General features: G+C 53.0%; 1 protein-coding gene and 1 pseudogene across 7 annotated transcripts in view; both read right to left on the bottom strand.

Annotated features, from left to right (window-relative positions):
• Positions 1 to 408: 408 nt before the first annotated feature.
• The window catches only part of EEFSEC (eukaryotic elongation factor, selenocysteine-tRNA specific), a 233,985-nt gene continuing 211,143 nt past the window's right edge, over positions 409 to 23,250 (bottom strand). For 4 of the 7 annotated variants that reach the window (XM_036229795.1, XM_036229794.1, XM_016132243.2 and 1 more), the window contains one exon: positions 409 to 972. In XM_036229795.1, coding sequence (XP_036085688.1) covers positions 782 to 972 — 191 coding nt within the window. In that variant the 3' untranslated portion in view covers positions 409 to 781. The remainder of the gene's footprint in view (positions 973 to 23,250) is intronic. The other 3 variants (XM_036229792.1, XM_036229793.1, XM_016132249.2) reach the window with 2 other exon arrangements.
• On the bottom strand, positions 20,351 to 20,469 carry LOC118610220 (annotated as a pseudogene).

Here is a 23,250-nt window from a genome sequence, read left to right as displayed (position 1 = left end):
TTGGGCTTCAAGGTGGGTGCAGGGGGCAGAGGAGCAAGGGCTGATCTCACTTCCCCTGGCCTACAGTATGCTCTGTGCAAGGCTGTTACCAGCCCTCACCTTCATATTCAGGGCCCAAAACATGAAGGCAGGGACCTAGGGACTCCTGGAGTTGGAATGGAAGAGAAACCCCTCTAGCCTGCCTCTGCCCCGATGCCCTGGCCCATAACCCCACTGTACCCTGACATCCAAGGTGTCCTTCTTGGACTCAAATGCCCAGAGAACCCCTATGCCTTCTGAAGGCCCAGGAGACCCCAGGGGCTGCCTGGCCTAGGGGCCAACATTCTGTGGACTCCTCAGCCCACCTTGGCAGAAGCCCTGGGTGTGGGTGAGGTGGGGATCCCTCAGGTGAAATCGCAGAGACCGGCAGTGGGGGACACCATGAGACATTTATTTGCAACTGGCAAGTGCCCAGCAGCCGGCTGGGGACAGAGTGGGGAGTGACCCTCCATGAGGCCACCAGCTGGGCAGCCTGGGAGACACTGGCCACCAGCTCTCCAGCCAAGGCCCATTCTTCCTTGGATTCCATTCCCCAGTGGGAGGGTGTAGGGGTGGATGGAAGGGCACTGCTTCGCACCACTCCCTGGGCTTCTCGCTGGTGCCGAACGCTGGGCCTGGGGGCCTGCTGCCTATAGGGCTGTGGGGAGACTGCAGGAAGTCAAGGCATGTCTGGTTGGGTGTTTGGCACTATGGCCTAGCTTAGGCCTGGGCAAGGTGGTCCTGGGGATGATCACTGGGGCACTTAGGGAGACTGGACCATACGCTTGTGGGTGTCGAAGACATAACGCTTAAAAGATAGGCTGAGTGCCACATGCTGCACAGGCTCAGGCTGATCCACACCTTCCTCCTGCTTGGCTGCCTCCACTCGGCCAGCCCGGCTCCGCTTCTTGAGGGTGAGTGTCAGGATCTTCTTAGACTCGGGGCTGAGGCCACCTACAAGGCACAATGGGAGAGCCTGTCATTCTCACACTCCTTAGGCTACCTACTTGATACCCTGAATGGGCACCTGTACTGGCTAACCCTCACACCCACCTACCCTCAGGCTAAGCCTGGACTCCCAGTGCCCTTCTGGGCTTGCCCTTTCTGCTTCCTTCCCCAGGCAATGGATCTCTGAGGACTGTGATCCACTTTGTCGCCTAAATCCCTGCATCCTACCCCCCCGCCCCCACTGACCCCAACACTACCACGCTAGTCTATGCTACTGGTCTGCCTAGCTTGGAGCTCAGTAGGGTTCCTGCCTTGTTCTCCTGGTCCCTTGCTTACCCATCCATCCTGGACTCGGGGCCCCGTGGGGATCAGCCCCACAACCGGTGTCCATGTCCTTCCTCTGCTCTGAATGGTCCCGTTGCTTTCTAGCACATTTAGGCTGAGACCCATATTCGAAATTGAGACCTACCAGGCTAGGTGTTTTCCACTCTCCACCGCCCTGTGGCCTGAAATGCTGATCTCTGCTGACGGCACTGTGGGCTCCCATGCCCTTGGCCTCTAGTTGAGTTCAGCCAATGGGAACCCCAGCAGAGCAGAGGGAGGACAGAGCGGCCAGGGTGTTGACCCTACTTCTTTGGCCAGAGCTCCTGTTGTAAGTCTTTCTCCCTGGGCTCTGGATGATAGATGCTGTTCCCCTGTCCCCAGGCGGGGGTGGGAGCAGCCTCCCTGCTTCCCACCATGTCTTACCCACTCATTTACAGTACAGATCCTCTGTTCACTCCCTCCACCTAAACTACTGAGCAGAAACCTTTCTTGGTGACACTCAACTAACACCCACTCAACTCTTCCAGCGCTCGCCCCCCCCATCCCCACCCCCCCACACAACTGTTTTGGTGCTTTCCTTGCAGCCTTGAGGAAACAGGGCTACTCCTGGGCTCCCATCACACTTGAGCCTTTGCATATACCATTCCCTCTGCCTGGAATACTCTTCTTTTCCCACCCTGCTTGTCCTGAAATGCCAGGCTATAGTATCCTTTATCAGGGGCTGCTGGCCTGGATGAGACCACTCGGCTGGCCCTGAGCACAGGTGCCAGGCTGCACCGCAGCTCTACATCAGCGGAAAGCCCTGGTACATGCTGCTCATCCTCCGTGAGCACCATGACCATGCTAGGAGGCCCTGGTGGGAGCAAGCTGGCAGGGCTGTGGCAAGGCTGAGCTGAGGAAGCACCACAAGATGGGCATGCGGCAAGCAGGCCCATTGGGTGGCAGCACCTGGGACTTCTGGGGGGGGCTGGATATGAAGCCTTCATAACCTGGTGAGGGGCAAGTGGGATAGAGCTCATCCCACACCCTGCTTGCCAAATGAAAGGTCCTGGTAGGCCTCTGTGTCCCCCAGAGGTACTCCTGATTTGCTCATTGGCCAGTGGATGTCCAGATCTAGCAGGAAGTTGAGGGTAGGTGCCCTGCTCTACATCTGCTGGCACCTAAAGGGGTTCCTCCCTGGCCCGTCTTGCTTGGGTGCTAGCTCAGAAAGAAGCCAGCTGTGGAGCTTAGGTGTCAAGCTTCAGTGCTAGGAGGACCTGGCCCAGTGTGCCTCAATCAGGGGAGGGTTGGGCGGCAGGGGCAGGAGGGTTAGTCCTTGTTTAGACACTCTGTGTATGTTTGCTAATGATTTCAGCAACCCCTTCAGTTTCGTAGATGAGAAAATGGAGCCCCAAGGAGGGCAGTGGCTTATTCGAGGCCCAATAGTAAGTCAAGAAGAGACAGGATTTGATCCCTGGGCCTGCGTCTGTGGCAAATGCAGGCTACTACCCCCAGCCCATCACTCTAGGGGGAGTCCACCTTAAGTAGACTCCCAAAAATGGTTCTGCAGAGTAATGCAGGCTGTAAGAGTATTTTGTACCCGCCCTGCAGCTCCTGAACACTTAAAAAGGTGGCTAGGAGGCTGGTTCAAGGGACACTTGTACAGTTGGTCAGGGACCTGAATGACTTCCCCACTGCAGGAAAGACTCTGCTTCCCTCTCCACAGACGAAGGTGAGATTGCTAGCCATTGCAAAACCTGCATCCCCTGGGATACAAACTGATATTAACAGGGCTCCAGGACACGGCGGGCCTCTGGGGTCCGTACCAAGGGGAGCAGCCCTCCTGGTAGGCGGCACAATGTCTAATCTCAGGCTCCACACCCTGCTGGTCTCCTTGCCTCTGGGATGGGGTGTGGGGCGTGGGAATGGCCCTGGGCCAGCCCCTAAGAGCAAGTGCCAGGCCTGCAGGTATCTGATTCTCCAAATCAGAGCCCCGGCCTTCCTTCTGCAAACAGAGAAGGTGGCTGGCACCAGACCTTGACAAATGGCATGGGCAGCCTGTCTCCCTCTGGTGCCAGGAGGTCTGATGGCTGAAGAGGTGCGGGGCTCCCCGGCGTCTGTGTCAGGCTGGGGAGACAGGCGTGGCTCAATTGGCGGCCCATCTCGCCCAAAATGGCTCTCGTTACATGCAGCACATACCTCCCACTGCTTACAGCAGACAGAGCTGGAAAACCTATCTGGCACTGGTGAAGAAGTGGCCATTTAATTGCTCTTCTGAGATGGTCAGGCTTGTCTACCTCTGTTCCATTCCAGGGTGGCATGAACACATCACCCATAAAACCTGACCAATAGAGACCTGTCTGCTGGGGCTGCTGGCCTGTTTGGATTCACATTAATGTCAATGGGAGCTGCTTTGTTTGCAGTGGCAAATGGAGGGAAGTGAGGGGCAGGTCAGGGTGCTAGGTGGCTGGGGTCATGCTGAACTTCCCACCCTGCTCCTTGACTTTCACTCAAAAACATTCATGGATGCCCCAGGCCTGAGGAACATTGGCAGGAAATGTGCAGACCAGGGCCCGGCCCATCGAGTTTACTAGTCTGAGAAAGAGCAGACAGTAATCAAGTCAGTGAGATAATCCAGATAGCCACCAGGCAATCAAGGAAACAAAACCACTGTGTTCCTGGGAGGGGACAGCAGTCGGGTCCCATGTGCCAAGGGCAGACTTCTCTGAGGAAGACTTCTGGAATGGGGAGCAGAAGACCCAGGGCTGGCCACACAGAGATCCTGGGCAAAGGTCTGCAGCAAAGAGAGTTTGAGTGCCAAGTCCAAGGGGGATATGAGTGTTGCACACTCAAGGATGGGTGAAGGCATGTGGCCTGCAGCATACCACATCCATAAGGCACCCCATGTGCCCAGCTCTGCAGAAGCCCAAACCAGGGAAGGTCCTGGAGGCCTGCAGGAGCCATGCACCAACCTGCTAAAATATAAATCCTGTCTCAGCAGGGATTTTCCTCTCTCTACTCGCATTGTAAGCCTAGCATCTAGAACATCACCTATTATAAGTGCTCAAAGAATACTGCTGAATGAATACTGAATGAGGCCCTACTGGGCAAGCACTGGCTATTGAGCTCCCCAAATGGTCACAGCATGGACCCAGCAACCCAATTCTAGGAATTCAGTCCTATCGCGCAACAGGAGATTTGTGTCACCACACATGGAGGCACTTAATCCTCACAATGCAGTGTAGAGGAAGAAACAGGCCCAGAAGAGTTGTAACTGGCCCAAGATCACTCAGTTCTGGAGAGGCAGAGAAAGACCAACTCAGTGAGGCTTCCTGATCTCCAGTCTGTGCGCTCACCAGGGAGGGCATGCTGAGACCCAGGGGAGTGCAGTCAGGACAGGACCAGCATGCATTTGCTGTGGCAAAATGTTCTGGGACGTGAAAAGTGACACCTGAGAAAAGTTTAAAGTTACACAAAGACAGACTGATGTTATAACGTTAATTAAAAACATGCTGGAATCAAAATTTTTGTGAGTTTGGCTCCAGTTCTGGGATGAAGAAAGAAAAGACTACAAGGCTATCCATTAGGCCATCTGGGGTCAGGAGTACAGTTACAAACAACACTTTCTTCTTCCCTCTACTTTTCTTTATTTCCCAAGTTTCTACTACAGGGTTATTGGCATGGCCTCCTGCACCCAGAGGAGGCAGTGCCTTCCCAGTGTAGTCTGGCTACTAAATTAATGGGTTAGGGAGGCAGCAGAGAATGGGGAGAGGGCCCCAGGGGGATGGGTAGGGAGGGAGGGCAGGTGGTAAAGGCTCTCAGAGCTGTCTGGGCCAGAAAGCTCACCACCATTTGGCCATGGTATGGTCTCTGCAGCTCTCTAGTGCTGCACAGTAAAGGACAGGGCTGAGTAGAACCATAGGGCAGGCTCCATGGTTCCAGGCCCTGGAAGTCCATGTTTCTGACATTGCTGCTGCACCAAGACTAGTAATTGTTGCTGCACCAAAAGCAGGCACAGGTTTAGGAATTCGCCCCCCACAACCTCCCAAAGGCCTAACCCCTGCCCTTCCATCCTTGCACCTCCCTGGTCCCACCTCTGCTGTGGAGGGGCAGCTCTAAGGCATAGACACATAATCTGAGCTTGGTTCCACCACCAGGCATAGAGTCCTCTTACTTGGCATCTGCAACCCTGCATCATCCAGCATGTGCCTCTCTCTGCGCCTCACCCCTGCTCACTCCCTAGCCCCATCTCCAACCATGCGCCATGCTCCAACCGCCATGCTCCAACCGGAAGAAATCAATCAGGCCCTCATAACACACACCCTTTGTCTGGAACACTTTCTGGCTTTTTCTGCCTGGCCAACTTGTGCTAAGCCACTGTCTCCAAAGAAAGGCTCCCCCTTACCTGCCCAGGCTGAGTGGGATCCCTCCTGGAACCCTACTTAGCGTGGTTTTTGCTTTATGTTTTCATCTCCTTGGTGGTCTGTTAGGGACTGCCTCTCTAGTGCTGGGCACAGGGACTGGCATGTGGGCTCAGGGAGGGTTTGCTGGATGAAAACAGGAAATGAACAGTCTCACCCAGGAGTGCAGGGCAGCAAAGAGAAGAGGTCCAACAGAGTCCCAAGCTTCCAAGACAATATATTACCTGTCTGTAAGCCTGTGGCCCACAGAGATGCCCAGACTCAGAGAGCAGGCTCCTACCCCATGTGACTCGGAGCCAGGCAGGGTGGGCACGAGGGTGAAATGAATGCAGCGTGCGTGTGCGGTTCAGACCATGGCCATCACTCCACAGGGTCTCGGCCGACATCCCCTGCTCCTTCTCCCCAAATCTGGGGGTTCTTGGAGCCTGGAAGCCCTGCTCTACTCCTGATGAGCTCAGATCAAGGAGGCAGCGGGGGTGGGCCGGCATGACCCTGGGGGTGACACTGCTGCCTATGGCTTTCCTTGGGAACACTCTCCCAGGGCCAGGCTGGCCTTTCTCACTGAGCGCCAACTCCACACAAAGGCACAGTGGGCTGGAGGCTGCTGGGTCTTGGCTCAGGCTGGGGGTAATCAGGGAAGAATGCAGGAAGCACACTGTTTCCCAAGCCCTGGCCATGGGTGCTGCCCTGACATGACCATCAAAGGCTGGTAAATTGCCTCCAACTGCTGGTGTCGCTTTCATGTAGGGGGACAGAATGCAAGAGGGGCCTCCACACTGGTGGGTGGCTTGTACCCTCCCAGTGGGAACTGAACCCTTGCAAGTAACTTGGGGTCATTAGTCCCCTCGGTGGCCCCAGGGGGCTGTAGCTAACTCTAGCTACTCCAGCACTTGCTCCCTCCTGGAATAAGCAGCTCTGAAGACAGGCTGAAATGACAGGGCAGAAAGAGAGCCAGGGCAAGGGGTGGGGCCCTTTTTGGGGTCAGCATCTGGAGATGACAAACAGACTGGGGAGCTCAGAGGTACATGCCTGGCAGTTGGGCTGAACTGACGTATGGGGTAGCTGGAACTGGGTGGCCATACAGGGTCTTGAATTCAGCCAGGCCCTGAGTAGGAACTGGATGCTAAGTCTGTGAACAGGAGAGGATGCTCAAAGGAGGGGGGACCTCCCTCAATAAGGTGGCCCTGAGCAGTCGGGCTGAGGTTCCCCAAACAGGGCAGCTATACTGCTACACAGTGGGCTCCAGTATCACACTTCACCTGAAGAGAGGGGTTTCTGCCCACCTGCCCCCAATTTTGAAGTCACCCCAAATAGGTTACAGGCGATCATGGGAGGTATGGGTGGTGCAGGACCTGACAAGACCTCTGATGTGGCCAACATAATGGCTGTGCGGGATGCACAGCTGAGGATGAGGCCAGGGGTGGGCCAGACCGGGAGGGCTGGGCTGGCATAAGGGGCCAGTGTGAGTGCCGCTTGGGTAGAGAAAGGGGAGACTGGCCGAGAGAGTGAGCCTGGATACCAGTCAGCTCCCTTCCTGTTAAACCCTGAACTCTTCGAGGGGTGGTGGTGACCTTAGAATCCTTTGACATCCTTTGACATCTCCCAGTCAGGCCTGGTTTCTGAGTTTATCCTTGGGAGCAGAAGCCTTTAAGTGGCTGGCTGGAGTGGACAGCCACCTAGTTTTCCCTCTTTTCTCTTCCAGCTATGGGTCCTGCATGTAAACGAAGATGCAATTTGCTTTAAAAGATAAGGTGATTAAATTTTTATCAGAAATGTACTCCACTGTCCCTGAAACAAAGGGAATTAAAGGAAGGCAGGGGACAGAACAGGCCCTTTATTGGAATTGTGACTCGTGCTTTCTGAGGTTCTGGAGCGCACACTCAACAGGCTCCACGTGTCCCCTCTGATTGGGTGGGGGTGAGGCAGTTGGTGCCCATACTCCCTTTTGATGTCTTAATATTGCCTAATTCCTCCTTTAATTTATATTAAGCTTCTTAGCAGCAATGGTGAATTCTTCAAAAACAAAAAAGAACCCTCTGCAGAAATCTTTTCCAAACCGTGTAAACTGAAATAATAATGTAGTCAAGTCTTTGGATATTGGGGGTGCATGGGGAGGGGAAACCAGTGCATTATATGGAAGGAAGGATTCTGTTTTAAGGCAAAACCAAAACCATTCTGAAATGGTTTCTAGAATCAGACAGAAGCTCAATTAGAAGAGTAGCTGAAACGCAGGAAAGTTTGTTATCACACGGAGGGGTGGGTGTTTGGGGGACAGGCACAGTTGGTGTGGGGCTGGCAGGGGTTCTGAACCATCTAATATCCAACACTGGCTCCCATGTATCCCTCTCAGGGGAGGCCTAGGGTCATCATGATACCCAGCTGGGGTGGGGCCATATCCCCCTGATTTGGCTGTAGGGCTAAGGAAGGCCATTCCCGGTGTGCAGCCTGGAAGCTCAGGCAATGTTTAAACCTCTGCCTGAGGTTGCACAGCTGAGAGTAGGGAGCCTACTTGGCAGCTCTGGTGGCTTGCCTTGGGCTCCTCAAGGGTCCCTTCCCTCAGTGCCCCAGCAGGTCCTGCAGGAGCGGTTCCTGGCACTGGGGCCATAGACACTGGCCTCCTGGCAGGAGCCACCAGGCTGTTCTCCCATCAGCTCTCTCTACTGATCTGCTCTTGTGTCTATGGTCAAAGAGATCCTTCCAGAACAAAACATGATCATCCCTCTCAGCTCAGAAATCTTCAACCATTCCTCAGTCCAAATCCTTCTAAGCAGCACCTCATCAGCTGCCTCCTTCTCACCAGCACCATTCACCCCTGCACAGGGCCCTACTAGTAACCCTTGCCCTGGCTCTGTATAAGCACTCCTTCAGGCTGGGGGACCCATGACGCTATCTACCTGTAAAACCCTACTCTTCCTATAGTCTCTCAGCAAAAGCCTTAATATCTTGGTTTGGCCTTCTCTGATGCCTTTCTGGCCTCCCTCCTCCATAGGGACAAGGCTCTACACCATCTGCCTCGCATCCAGATCTTGAGTCTCTGGAGCTAGCAGCTCCAGAAGGGACACTACTGGCAACTGTGGCCCACCAATACTCTGTCTAGTCTGCCAGCGGGCCGGGCCCTGACAGCTGGCTCTCTCCCAAAGTCAAACTTCCCCTCAAAGGGGTCAGGACTCATCTATCTGCTCGCCTGGCTCCTAATCACCCTTCCATAGCCAAGTCAGGCCCTGTCGATCTATAGGAGGCTTGGAGAGCAGGGTATCAGAGGTCAGACTGGGGGAGGAGGCAGGAGTGCATTTACTCTCTCATCCCACATACTGAGCTCACCCAGATCTGGAGGCCTGCTCCTTAGTACTCAGGGAGGCTGGACCCTAGTCCCTTTTCTTCAGCTCATGCTCCCTATGAGCACAGGCGGAAAGAGCCATGTGGGTATTTGACTGTTCAGGGTGTATGGGCCAGGTGCTCCATGAGTGGATGGGGGGTATGCTGGGCAGGGGATAGAGGCCCTACAACTTGGGGAAGGAGCTGAGCTGCCTCTGAGTAGCCGAGTTTCCAAAAGGTAAGCCCAGGTAGAACTGCTCCTGGGGACTCTTTTGGCTGGGTCTTGGGCTGAGGTTTGACAAAGTCTCTGGGTGGAGAGGGAAGTCTAGAGTGTAGGGACTGGGCCTGGCTGGATCCCTGCTGTGTTCTGCTCCTGAGCAGGGGGAGGGAGGGAGCTGGGTGAGGTGCGCTGCACAGATCAGCAGATATCCTATAAGTAAATCACTTTCTAGGCAGGGGAAGTAACCATCCAAGGTCACACAGCTGGTAACCAGGAAGCAACAATTTCCATTCAGACCCAGGGCTTTACAAAGCTGTCTACATGTCACAGGCCAGCCCACCTTGGGTAGTGTGAGTAAGCAGTGTGGGCTAGATGAGTGGGCAATTCATCTCCAGAGACTTCCAGAGACGAGCCCTGGGGGCTGCTGTGCTCCAGCTGCCAATGAGTTGGGGGGGCGGGTGGCAATGGCCTTGGCCACAGCCCAGAAAGATGCTGAAAGTAGCTTAAATAGCAGAGAGGAGGTCTGAAGTGGAAAGACCATCTTGTGTAAGGCAGGCCTGACCCACACTGCTCCAAAGTTGGGCACCAGCCATTTCTTGGAAATCATGAAAAAAACACCAGCTAACATTGAGAGTGCCTTCACCACATGCCAGGCGATGTTCAAAGAACTCTTTCATAACAGTGCTCATCAACTCCGCAACTACTCCTCGGGGGACTGCTTATATGCAAGGAAACTGAGGCACACAGGGATGACATATGCGGTGAGCTGAGTGAAAACTCAGTCTGGTTTGAGCTGGACTCCCCTCTGCTGCACCATGGCCTGGCGCCCACGGACTTTGGTCCAGACCCCACATGACCTCCATCACAGGTGCATGCATGTGTGCTCCCTTTTCTAACCAACAGTGGCTCTCTGAGGGCAGAGACTAGAACCCACAGTCTGGCACAAGGCCTGGTCCAGGAAGGATTGGAAAAGCACTTTTCCTCAACTCATGCAAGGAGGGCACACCATCGATTCCATCATTAGAGGTGGAAATTGAGGCCCAGGGATATAAAATGACTCTCCCAAGGCCATAGTTACTGGCAGAGAAGTGATGACATGTCCTCATTACTACCTGGAATTCAAATTCTTTTCCAGGTAGATGGAGATAAGGGGCCAACTCTCTTCTATCAGACAGCCGCAAAGAGTGCCACCTTTCTGCCACAGACTGACAGTGATGCACAAACATGTGCATGCACACTCACATGCATGCACACATGCACCAGCCTGCACACAAAGACACCTCTTGAACAAGAGACTCCCTAGAGCAGGGGTCCTTAATCTCTGGGCCATGGGCCAGTACTGGGTACTGTTAAGAATAGGGCTGCACAATAGGAGGTGAGTAGCCTATGAGCGAGCGAAGCTTCATTTGGATTTGCAGCCACTCCCCAGTGTTAGCATCACAGCCTCAGCTCCACCTCAGATAATCAAGCATTAGATTCCCATAGGAGCTCTGGTTCCTGGTGCCAAAAAGGTTGGGGACTGCTGGCGTCAGTAGGTTCTGTTTAGCTCCTGGAACATAGTGGCCACTAAGTCAGTCTTAGGTAATTGCCAGAGGACAGTGACCAGGCCTCAGAGAGCAGTGGGGACAAGGGACAAGCAAGGGATGGGTGATGTGGTGCTGCTAGAAATGGAGCCCTGAGCCTGTGTCCGGGTCTGGATGTTAGGTGATGTGACACGTTAGCCCTCCTACCTCACTCTGAGCTTTGCTTTCTTCCTTGGTCAGGATGAGGGATGATGGGAGTAAGACATACAGCTGGCTCCGCCTCCAGGAGGCCACTGTGGTCCCCTGACTCTCCCCAACCTGTTCCTCCTGCAGGTGCCCTCCTCTGTGGACAGCCCCTAGGGCAGACAGCAGGGGAGTGCATGGTTCCTGGTGGTTCCCCATGGAGACTGTCCCTACAACTGAGGGAGCAGAATTTTAATACTCTAAACATTCACTCCTTAAATGTGTACTCTTTAATAGCAGTTAATCTTCAATTAAAATACCTAGAGCATAAACTAAGATAACTGGTTAAAAAGGTAGAGCTTATTGACAATAAAAGTCTTCTTCATATTGCTTCTCTTAAAAAAAAAAATTCCACATATTAAAAATGTCATTTTTATGACAGGGGAAAAAAATCTGAATAATGAAGGTGAACAAAGGCCTGGGGAGTACTCATCTTCCAGGGTCCATATGTGGCATCCTGATTACTGCATCAGCCCACTTTCCAGAATCGGGGAGAAGGGTGGGCAGGGCAGGGGCTGGCTGTCCTCTTTAGCTGACAGGGAAGAGAGGGTGGTGAGCTTCAGTGGTCCCTGTCCATGTTCTTGACAGCTATAGGCTTCCATGGTTTACCCCCTCCCTGGCTGCAGCTGGGGTGAACACAAGGCTGGTCACCTGTCCACATGGGCACAATGAGTCATGTGCACATGCATCACCCCCAAAAGGAAAGTCCCAGGCTTGGGCCCTGGGAGGCCAGTGTGTGTGGGGGGCTGATCCACCCTCCTGATGTTTGGGCACCCTACTAACACCCAGCACACTCTCTGAGACTGGCTGTACTGTTATTGCATGCATACCAGGTCTGTTTCACAGCTTTCTGCTGTGTGTCTGCCTGGTATCAGGCCCTGGGCTAGCTCTCTCCATCTCAGCCCTCATGCCCACTTGAGTCTCCCACACCCAGCATGGGGCCTGGCACAGGGTAGGTACCTATTAGTGGCATCACTGTTTCCTCCCTACATCCTGGTCCTTATCCCTCTGCACTTTGCATTGTACTTGTCTCATGGCTCACTGTCCACTGCCACCGGCCCTGAGGCTCTCTGTAGGCATGATGGGGATGGAGTGCCCACCCCTGGCTTAGTGCTGTCCCATGAGCTGCTGATGGGCTGATGTGGACCCCTATCTGGTATATGTCCTTCTTCCAAAACACTGTGGTTCTGTCCTAGGCAGGATTCAATCTCTTTGTGGCCACAGGGCTCAGATCCTTCATTGGGACTTGGTGGGGCTATTTTACATCAGGGGAAGCTGCCCTAGACTCTGGGGGAGTGTGTAGGCCTCGGCTTGGAGTACTTCCAACCAGGCGTCCCTCTATCCTTAGGAGTCAGGGCTCCACGGAGCAGAGGGGAACTGGCCCAGGGTGGAGAATGTACCAATAACAGTACTGAGCCATCTGTGGTGTCTCTGTGCCAGTATGAACACATGGGTGTTCTTGTCTGGGAATCGCAGCCTGTGTACCAAAGAATGGCTGCCATCACGGCCTATTTCCTGGGCTTTGCCTTGCACCACAACAAGCTATGGGAAGGTCACAGGGTCAGGAGCTCCCAGTTCTGCTGGGTACTTGTGGGATGGCCCCCCTGAACCTCAGTTTCCATGTCTGTGAAATGGACCAAACAATGCCCCTGCTTTGGTAGGGAGTGGGGAATAGCCCCTCAGGGAGGCAGTGAGTGGACTGACATCAGATCCCTGCAGAGAGCACGGCACAGAGAGGGGCTCTGGCAATGTTTCCTGTCTTCCTCAGCCTTGAAAACTATGTCTTTGTCCTCCGTTTTTCCAAATTAAGTTTGTGGAGACCTTAAATGTCAGGCACCTGCGCTACTGGTACTGAGTTGTGAGTTGCCACACACAGTGCCATGCCCACAGAGGAGTATCTGCATATGTGTGGTCCTTTGTGGGTGTCAGAGAAGGGGCTAGGGTCGACCAAGGCTAGGTTCAGAGGAAGCCACAGTCTTATGAAGACCCTGACAGGCCAAGAGGAACCTGGGAGGCTAGGAGATAACAAACACTGGCAGGGCCCTGGGAAGAGGGGCTGTTCCCACTACCTGCTTCTCCAATCATGGTGTACCCGAACCAGTCTGGGGCACATGGAACTCTGCAGAGAGTAAGCCTAGGGGCAGGCCCCCGCAGCATCCTATATGCTAGGCACGTCACCTCTATGACCCTCTGAAGGCCTGTTAAATCGTCACTAGTGTAGTGCGGGGGCAGAGGGAAGACTGATGAATAGCAAACATGGCCTGGGAACTTGGAGAGCCTCCGTTACTCTGCCCAGCATGAAACCCATGGCTGTGCTGGTCGGGGCATGGTATTGGCCAAGGACAGCAGGGTTGTGGGCAGGTGGCCTAGTATCTCAAGGTTGGAGGCACAAGAGAGGCCATTCCAACCCAGGAAGGGCAGGGGCTCTTCTACTTCTTAGGAAGATGGTAGAAGCTAGTGCTTCAAGGAGATCTCCACAGCTCAGGGCTGGAGATGATTTCATTTCTGGCCTTTTGGAAGCAATGAGCACACCAGCAGCCACTGTCTGGCATCAAGGGCTCTAACAGTTCCAATTCATTCTTCACTCACTTGTTTATCCAGCAAACATTTTTTCTGTAGAGGAGATAGCCTTTGCACAGGCATTATAGAGGAGATAAGTGTGAGATTGGGAAGGGGCGGGAGAGGGAGGAAGAAGCAGAGCAGAGCCCATGTCGTGTGTGCGTGTGTGGCAAACCACAGCCGGGCCTGGGCTGAAGTGAGGGCAGTAGCCTCCATGTGCACTTCAGCAGTTTTTACTTGACCCTTTGGTCCAGACTATGGATGGGAGAGGTGGGACTGGAGCAGGGTGCAGAGCCTCCATGGTTGTTCATCTCAGATGCAGAGAGGCCTCTGGGAACTCTGACTCCCTTTTCTCTGTGTTTTGGAAAGTAGAGAGGTTAGAGCTTTGACTGCCAGAGAAGGAAGAGTGACATGTGGAGAACTGTTAAATTATGAAGCCTAACCAGAACACGAGGTCACGCCGGGCTGAGCGCTTGAGAGATGACGGCCTGCGGGCTGGCCTCTGGAAAGGCAGTGCACTAGGGGAGTCTGGCAGCCCAGCTGTACCCCTAGGTGCCATGTTTGCCTTGTCAACAAGAGCTAGACCCGCCCCTCCTCCAAATCTTCCAGGGGCCCAATACCCTACACCATGTAGGCATGCACATGCTCTTCCCTGGGGCTCCCCACACCTCACTAAACCTCTGTTCAGATGCCATCTTAGCAGCAGGGCCTCCCCTGGCCACTGTCTGCAAGGAAGCAAAGCTCCCTATGTCTCTGCCATCAATTCCCTGTGTCTCAGTGCTATCAGCATAGTGGGATGGAAGCTCTGCAAGACGGGGTCTGTGGCCACAGCACTCAGTGCATTACTAGACACAAAGTCGGTGCTCAGCCAGTAGCATCAAGTGATTGAACTAACTGCACGGCCTTAGGCAAGCAGCTGAAGTCTTAATCTTTAAAGACAATGGCTGCTGGTGTGCTCATTGCTTCCAAAAGGCCAGAAATGAAATCATCTCCAGCCCTGAGCTGTGGAGATCTCCTAGAAGCACCAGCTTCCACTATCTTCCCAAGAGGTAGAAGAGCCCCTGCCCTTCTTGGGTTGGGATGTCCTCCCTGGCTGACCCCCAAAGGTGCTTCCAACCTTGAGATGCTAGGCCACCTGCCCACCACCCTGCAGCCCTCATCCACCCCTATATATTTGAACCCAGAATGGTCCACCCAACTCGTTTATTGGGCATCAGTTCAAGCCCTATGGAACAGCCCATCTATGTTGACTTCATCATAAGCTTGAATTGCCAAGACGGTATAAATTATATTCAGAGTTCTCTGAGTAGGCAGGAAAGCCCTCACTACATTTTCCTGGGGCAAAACACTTTCATAAGGCATGGGTAACTATGATGATACAAAAAAAAAAAAAAAAAAAAAAATCAGGGCCAGTGCTCTCTATTATAAAATGAAGCCTTTTGGGGGCAGTATACCTACAGTACCTGGCTTTCTTACTTCTAGGACTCAAATCCAAGTCGATGGCACCTTGCTTGTACCCACCCGCTCAGCCGCCCTACCAACCAAGCTTCGTTTATTTAAGTGGCAGCCTGCCTACCCACGTGAAAAAGAGGGTGGGACTGGCTCCACATAGCCTAGTCCCAACACAGGCTTGCTGTGTGCTTTCTTGAGGCAGACAGTCCACCTCTGTTCTCTCTTCTAAAAAATGGGCACAATCTCTAACACACACAGTCACTATGAGGGTTCATGCCAGACAAGGGGCATGACGTGTAGGAAAGCTCCACGAATGCCTGGCCTTCTCTCCATTCTGGTGACTCTGAGAAGTGTCAGCCAGAGTTCTCATGAGGCTTTAGACTCAGGAAGCTGTTAGAGCTTGTTGTAGCTGTATGTGAAGATGCTGTATGTGAAGAGTGGATCCAGCACCTGCCTGGCATGTGGCGAGCCCTTCCCCAATGTCAGCAGTCATCATCAGTGCCTGGGTTGGTGGCATTACTTCAGGCGGTCTGTGCTCCACAGCTGAAAGCACAAAGTGCTGCCTGTGGGCCGACAGCTGGCCACTCCAGGTGACTTAGTGCACATGTGCTCCAGGGCTGAGCTCAGCTTAGGCCACATCAGACAGTCAGCAGGAAATGGGACACTTAGGGCTGATTCAACCATCCCCTCTCCTGAAGCCAAGCACACCATGCTCCCCGTCAGTGTGGGTCCCTAAAATCAGTGTGTCTAATGAGCACCTAAAAAGCCCTCCTCATCTGTGTTTATGCAACCAGGCAGTCAACCCTATCCAGTGGTGTGGGGTCAATTCCCAAGTGCTTGGGGGCGGGGTGGGGGTGAGGATGGGGGTGGTGGTGGTGGTGGTGGTGGTGGTGCTCTTTAGGAATATAGCTTTGCCATTGACCACCATGTGGTTTAGGATGGCTATGTAAGCTTCGGGCTGACTCCTCACCTGGTAACTAAGGCCGAACAGAACATTTGTGTCCCAGATAGCTGGGAGGGTGCTGGGAAAGACCAGATGGAGAATGCTACCTGTCTATCCCCCACAAAGCACCCGTCAGAGTGGAGGATGGATTTTGTCTCCTGGAGGGCAAGGTCCCATGGCAAGTGTCAATCATTAGGGTGGCACTAATTCCTCTCCAGCTTCTGACCCAGGAATGGGGAAAGGCCTGAAGCTTGTGCAGCAGCCCTGTGGGTGGGGGAAACCTCTGCTTTAATCAGAAAAGCAGACTAGATAGCTCCCTCCACCCACCACTTGACGTTTCCTAGACTGGATTTCACAGAGCACTGGCCTAGAGCTCAGGCACCTAGAATGGACAGGGCTGGCCCCTCTCTGTTAGACAACTGGCCACACCATGTGAAAATACATGGTCAATGAAGAGAAGGCTTGAGAGGCTGCAGTAGAGGGACCACAAGGTTAGTGAGAGACAGCACTGAGGAGAAGGGACCCTAGCATAACAGTGGGCCATTAAACTCAGGAGGACCCAGGCCCAGCTGGTTCCTTACTGGAGAACAGAGAGCCTGTAGGTGGGTATTGGGGCACGGATGCAGCCAGCTGGCCTAAGCAGAGTCAGACCAAAGAACCCCGCCTACAACGGCAATTTCAGAGCACTGGCCAGGCCAAAGGGAGCCTGGGCCTGGGAGGGGGCAGGGTGTGGCAGGGAAAGCACTGTGGGGGGTAGTGTGGCCAGCAGGTAAAGGGCTGGCTGAAGGCAGAGGCTGTGAGCCAAGGGGTACAGGTAGGTGCATGAACAACTGTGGTGGAGGCCTGGACCTTTCTGTAGGTTTCCCAAAGGATGGTGAGCAGACTGGATCCAAAAAAAAAAAAAAGAAGCTGTGACTAGAAACAGTGAGAAAAAAAAATGAAGCTCAGAAAAAAGGACTTCCTTCTTTAGGTTATGGTTCTGAGATGTGGGGTTGAAAAGACTCCAGTACCAAAGTAATGGCTGACTTTACTCAAAGTAAAATGAGCACTTGGTGGAAAGACAGAGTCTGAGGGGCTCTGGGCAGGAGAATAAGCTGGAGGCAGCATGAGCCTCAGTGTCTCCAGCCTGGGTCCCTGCTGCTGTTCCTCACTGGCCTCCCCTCTACCCCACCCCAATAATCCACTGCACACACCTGGGCTGAACCAGCCTTTCTGGCCCTCATGCCTCTGGATCAGTTCTAGGCTCTGGGCTGGGCCTGCCAGCCCCCAAGGGTCCCAGTGGATCTACCCTTAGCTTTAGCCACACTGCTGGCACCCATCCAACATGCCCCATGCCATGCCCCTGGCTTCTTCCAGACACCAGGAAGGCTGCTATTCAAGATACCTTCTGGAAAGGCCTATGGTCCTCAGTCTGCATTGGCCTGCTTTCCCTTGTGGAGCTTCCTCCCTGGGCTGTGAGTTCCTTGAGGGTTGGGGCTGTAAAGGACTCATTTCTCAGCCCCAGGCCCAAGCAGGGTTTGGCACATGCATTTACTCAACAAATGTCTACTGAGAGTGTTGATTTCATCTCTATCCTCATGGGGCTTACAGTAGATGCCGACAAGTAGCCAATGTCATCGGAAGCTAACAAGTACATGTTCTTTTCTAAATGTACTCTTATATTAATCCACAACAACCTACCAGGAGTATCTTCTGTGATTTCTCCCAACTTAGAAATGTGAAAACTGAGGCCCAGAGAGGTGAAGCCATTTGTCCAAGAATATATAGCTAAGTAAATGGTAGAGCTGGAATCCTGACCTATTTGGGCTTTGAGAACCCAAGATCTCACCATTGGACAAAGTACCTCTTACACGCAATCAAAGAAAGAGCAGGTGCTATGAGTGAGAAGACAGGTGAGCCACTTACTGAAACAGGGAGACCAAGAAAGGTCTCCGGGTTACGTTTAAAGCAGAGACCTGAAGGAGGTGTGTGAGGGAGCCACTGGTAAGAGAAAAGAGCATGATGGTGCTGTGGACAGAGGGAATAGTGCATGCCAAGGGAGGAAGCTGAAGTTTCGGAGGAAGTGAATTAAAGCTGGTATAGTGGGAAGGGAGAGTGAGGAGCCTGGTGTGGGGAGGCACGACTCTGGCCTGGCGCCAGTTTGCCAAGAAAAGTCACCAGGGGACAACATGGGCTCACCCTAACTGGACGAGTGAATAAATGCCTTTTAGAAAGTTAAAGGAGAGAGCTATGCAAAGAGGGGTCAACACCCCTGAAGAGTTGTTCATCTACAACCATTTCTGGCTATTGTTATCAAAGGCCACCTGAGGTGTCTCACCCCTCCAGGGAGTCCAATGACCATCCCAGTGGGTGAGTGGGAAGACTCTGGCTGAGCCCCTGAGGGTGGCCAGGCCCAAGCACTGGTAACAGGGGCTAGGAAAGCTAGCAGCCTCAAGGCCTGGCAGGGGCCTGACAGGAAGCCATCTGAGATGCTAATCAGCCTAGTGGCTGGCACTGGGTTGGGCTGGCCCAAGCTGTTGAACATGGTGCAGAGGCTGAGTGCTGGGCCTCACAGAGGACTTGGGTTGCTCCAGAGAGTCCGGGAGGGTAAGGGTAGGAAGAGAAAGTATAGAGAAAGTACGCCATTGACAAAGGCACAGGGCATTGCCTATTGTCCCCAGGTGACCCCTGGGCTGGCTGTTTCTGGTGCTGGGCATAACAGAGAAGGGAGAATGTGGAGCATGCACCAGAACTTGAATCACTTTTGTGCAATTTTGAGGGAGCCGGGGTACTAGGGAATTAGTCTGAGTGAGCCTCTGTTTGCATGGACTGTGTTGATCTAGTGTCCCCTGCTCCCAGACCTGCCTCATTCCCACTGTTCCCCAGCCCTTGACCCTATGCACCCACTTGAGTCTCTAGGTCTCTCTTTTGATCCTCTCCATGCTCAGAAAGCTACCCCAGCGACACTCCCAACCCAGCAACTAGAAAAGGCCTGCCGAGGTTACTTCTTCCAGGGAGTGTGTCTTCTGCACTGAGTAGATGACCCCCACAAGCAGAAGTGGGGACTGCCAGAGAAGCCCATTAGACAGGTGGGTGCTGCCTGGGCTTTCCTTGCATGGATGAACCCTGAGCTGCCTTTTACTGGCTAGGGCTGCCTTTCTGACTTTCAGAGCCTGCACAGCCACATCTGCAGAATGGGGACAATGGTGTCTGCAATGTGGGCAGGAAAGGGTAAACGGAATGGGAGCTCCAAGCAGGGACTGTCCCCTCAGTCCCACTCTGCAGACAGAGAGAGTTTCCAATGGTGGTGAAAAGGTCCCATCTGGCCTGGACCATGGTCTGGGTCTCATGTCAAGCAGAAGTGAGTCAGGACCGACCTCCTCCTCTCCCATTTCTGGAGGTGAAAAGAGGAGAAACCAGTGGCTGTTTCAAATTCCGAGCTGGCATTTGGATACCTCAGTTGAGAGAGACATAGTCACATGTCTTGCCACATAACACCTTCATTTCAATCATTTTGAAGATTTTCACTTTTTTCTTTAGATAACCAGAACAATGAGAACTGCCAGGACATGTGAACATTCTTATCCAAAGAAAATCTGAGCCTGCATAGGGCAGAGGGGTCAGAGCTGTTGCCTCTTTCCTAAACAAACCAGATCCTGAACCAGACCACCCACAGTGCCCATGGCCCCATGGCAAAGTCTAGCGCTGGGGAAGGAGAAAGGGTGCCCAGGAGAGTGGCTGAGTCACCTATGGCCCTAGGGCCAGGTGCCCGTCCCCTTGGCACCCGATTTCCTCTCCTGGGCCCTGTGACAGTTCATGGACATGGTATGTATTGAGCTCTGAGCTGGGCCTACTCCAGAGTCAGCACCTGGGAAGTACAGGCCTCAACCACCGGGAAGGGTAGGCACCAGGTCTCAGAGAAGGTCCCACTGAGGGCTATAAAAATGAGCATCCAGAGGGACCCTCCCAACCTTGGCTGGGTCTGCTTGCCAGGCCTCACTGTCCAGTCACCTACAAAGCTCATTTTCCTCATTAAATCAATTGTGGTGTCACCTGTTATTGGACAGCCCCTCCTGCCTGTCAGCTGACACCAGATCCCAAATGCAGGTGCCCACATGGCTGGGGGAAGTGAATGGGCTAGGGAGTTGTAGGGTACTAAGGGCAGTGACTGACAGCTCACTCATTCATAGAGATGTGCTCAGAACAGACAGAGTACCCTGCTTTTCATGAGAACTGGAAATCTGGCTCACAGTCATCTCTTCTCTTCCTGATCTAAATTTCACCTGAGTTCCTCTTTACGCATCAAAGCTCTTGGATGACCAGCCCAGAACTTCCCAAATCTCTTCTTTGCCTCACTGCTTTTGCCATATCCATTGCCACCACCTCTATTACTCACTAAGTATTTTTTTTCTTTTTTTCTTTTTTACGCCTACAGCACCAGGTCTTCCTAGGTGGTCTCCCATTCAAGTACTAACCAGGCCCGAACCTGCTGAGCTTCTGAGATCAGATGAGATCGGGCGTGTTCAGGGTGACATGGCCATAGACCTAAGTATTTCTTTAAATCAACTCATTAGTTCGATCAGAAAACATATGCTACCATAGGCTGACACTCAGGATCCCTTGTCACCCACAAAGTACACATTAAAAACAGACACATAACTAGAAACACTGTCTATAGGCTTGTGTGCCATCTTGAATCCCCCTTAGATGCCCCGGGAGGATCCAAGTAGCATGCAGCTTGGATCCTGGGCATTCCTCCCCTCGTAGGTTCTCAGACCAGCCTACCTGTTAGTACCATCTCCTAGGCCACAGGCTGGGGAGTTGGTGGCACTGGGCTCAGTGCCAGCCTCAGAATCCAGCTGTGGCCCTGCATGAGGCTCTTCTGCTTGGTCAGTGGCTTTGGTGGAAAGAGACAACAAGGCAGTGCACATGAAACAACCAGTCTGTGCACGACACATGGTAAACAGTAGTGTCACTATTGTAGTGGGGAATGGCACATGGCAGGGCTCACTGAATTCTGTGGGTGGATGCCCTGTAAACTCTACAGCTGTAGTTATAATCTGGTTGTCAGTGGGTTGGGTTTGGCCCCTAGAGGTGCTTTAAAAAAAAGAAAAGCAGTTGCCAACATTTAAACATGTGGCCTTAGGTGAGCATGGGACATCCCTTCAGATAGGGTGTGGTACCCAGACACTGCGGTCAGTGATTCCCATGTAGTTCCAGCTAGGCCACTCACCTATGCTGCCCACCTGGCCCCAGTGACATTCTGGTTTTCTGGGTCCATTCTAAAAGCTACAGAGCTACCTTGTCTGAACTACAGCAGCCATTGATTGGTGGACCCTGGTGGCTGTCTGGGGAGCTTGGAAGAATCTAGACTGCCTGCCACATCTTGGGGTGACACAGGAAGATGCCAGAGGAGGAGGAAATTGGGATGGGGCAGAGGCACTTGGAGCTGTGCCTCTGACACCTGGTGCCCCTTCTTCAATTTCTGAGCTGTGAAGTTTGGAGAAGTCACTGTGGTAGGAGTACTGTTCTTCCCTATGTTCTGTTGCTGCTGCTGTGAGGGCAATGCTGGGCAGGCCTTGCACCATCCTGGCTTCTGTTAATTCCCCTGTGAAACTGGATAGCAACACCACCACCCTCAACAGACCGTGGGAAGAGGAGTAAGAAAAACCCCCAGTGTACTTACTTGGTCCAGTTAGAGACTCAGAAATGCCACTGAAGGGGAAGCGGAAGTTCTGTTCCACATGGCCACTCTCTAGCCTGGGATGCATTCGCACAGGTGGGGGGCAACATAGCTGCCTCAGGGCCTCCTCTACTCCTTCTCCAGCAACTGGTGTGTATGTGTATGTGTGCATGGAGGTGTGCACATGCCTGTGCATGCTGGGGGAAGACAGAGTGGGGATAACGACCTGGACAGGGTTGTTGCGAGGCCTACGTGAGTTAGCAAAGTCACCTGGGCTGGGCCGGCTCCTGAGCATCCCCTCTGTGTGGTCTGGTCTGCTTATCTCTCTCTGTCCCTGAAGCCTGGACCCCAATCACTTGTGACCCTATGCCCCACGAAATGGTCCATGAGATCTTCTGGAGGTCCCCTGGGCCTCTGCTGAAGATTCTTCACAGACCTGCCATCCCGTAGATGGAACCCCAACCTCTTCAGGAGTCAAGGTGTCCTGGGTCCCCCACAGCCCAGCCACCCTGGACAGAGGGAATGCTCTCTCTCCTGAGCAGAGCTGAAGCTCCCCCTGCCTGGAACAGCCTCCCAGAGGCCATCTCCCCCACTTTCCAAGGCTGAGCTCAGTGCCTCTTCCCTAGGTAGGCCCAGCTGCTGCTTCTCTCTGTACCCACATGCAGAGGTGCCTGGCTCTCCTTCCTGGGACCTATCATTCTCATCAGAGACAAAACAGAAACATGCTAGCCTGGGAGCAGGTACAAGCTTCCCAGCATTTCTGAAATATTTGAATAACTCACCTAGAAACTCAGGACATTAGATGTGCAATTCTGAATTTCTAGTTTATCTTGAAAAAACCTATCCTCATTCCTACCGTGAATCAGTGAGTTCTGTGGAAGGCTACAGCTGCCCCTTCATGGCCTGTGCTGTGCCTGAAACCACCAGCTACTCTCTATCACTGCCATGCACTGCTTCTTTTATAGAAGTTCCCCTCTTTTGGGTCCCTTGCCCATCCCTTGAAGGTACCTGAGTTGGCAATCTGACAGTAAAAGCATCTGAGCCTGAGCCCCAGCACCTCTGGTCCAAGGTCTGGCAAAAGGTTAGAAGGGGTGGGCATCCACCAAGTGCTGGCTAAGTCTGCTGGGCAGGGGTTTAGTCCAGGCTGCGGCAGCCGGAAGGCAAATGCTGTCTCCCTATTGTTCCCCCAGGGAATTCAGGGTAATAGCCAAGAGCTCAGGCTGAGCATCCTGACTGCCAGAACACAAACCCTGGCTTGTGCACTGCTCACGTGCAGTGTGGCTTCATATAAGACATCTGACTTTCTGTCTCAGTCTCCTTATCTGAAAAATGTGGACAGCAACAGAAATTACTTTTCAAGGTTTTTGTAAGACTGAGGGAGTTAATATATTAGAAAGCACTGAACAATAGTAATCATTTTTGTTATTACTGTCCCTTCATGACCACCTATGTGTATCTACCACGTATCATTCATTTACCACGTCTTACACATATCTACTGAGCATTTACAATGCACCAGACCCTGTTCCAGGTGTGGAGGATACAGCAGTGTATGGGTTAAGTTTAAGTTTGCAAGGGGGACAGATGAAAACCAATAAATAAATGAAGGAGAAAATTTCTGAGAGTGGTAAGTGCTGCAAAGG

Source organism: Rousettus aegyptiacus, unplaced genomic scaffold (genome assembly GCF_014176215.1).
Source record: "Rousettus aegyptiacus isolate mRouAeg1 unplaced genomic scaffold, mRouAeg1.p scaffold_m13_p_12, whole genome shotgun sequence".
Taxonomy (NCBI): domain Eukaryota; kingdom Metazoa; phylum Chordata; class Mammalia; order Chiroptera; family Pteropodidae; genus Rousettus; species Rousettus aegyptiacus.
The sequence above is the reverse complement of the archived record's forward strand: the minus strand, read 5'-3'. Positions and strand labels throughout refer to the sequence as shown.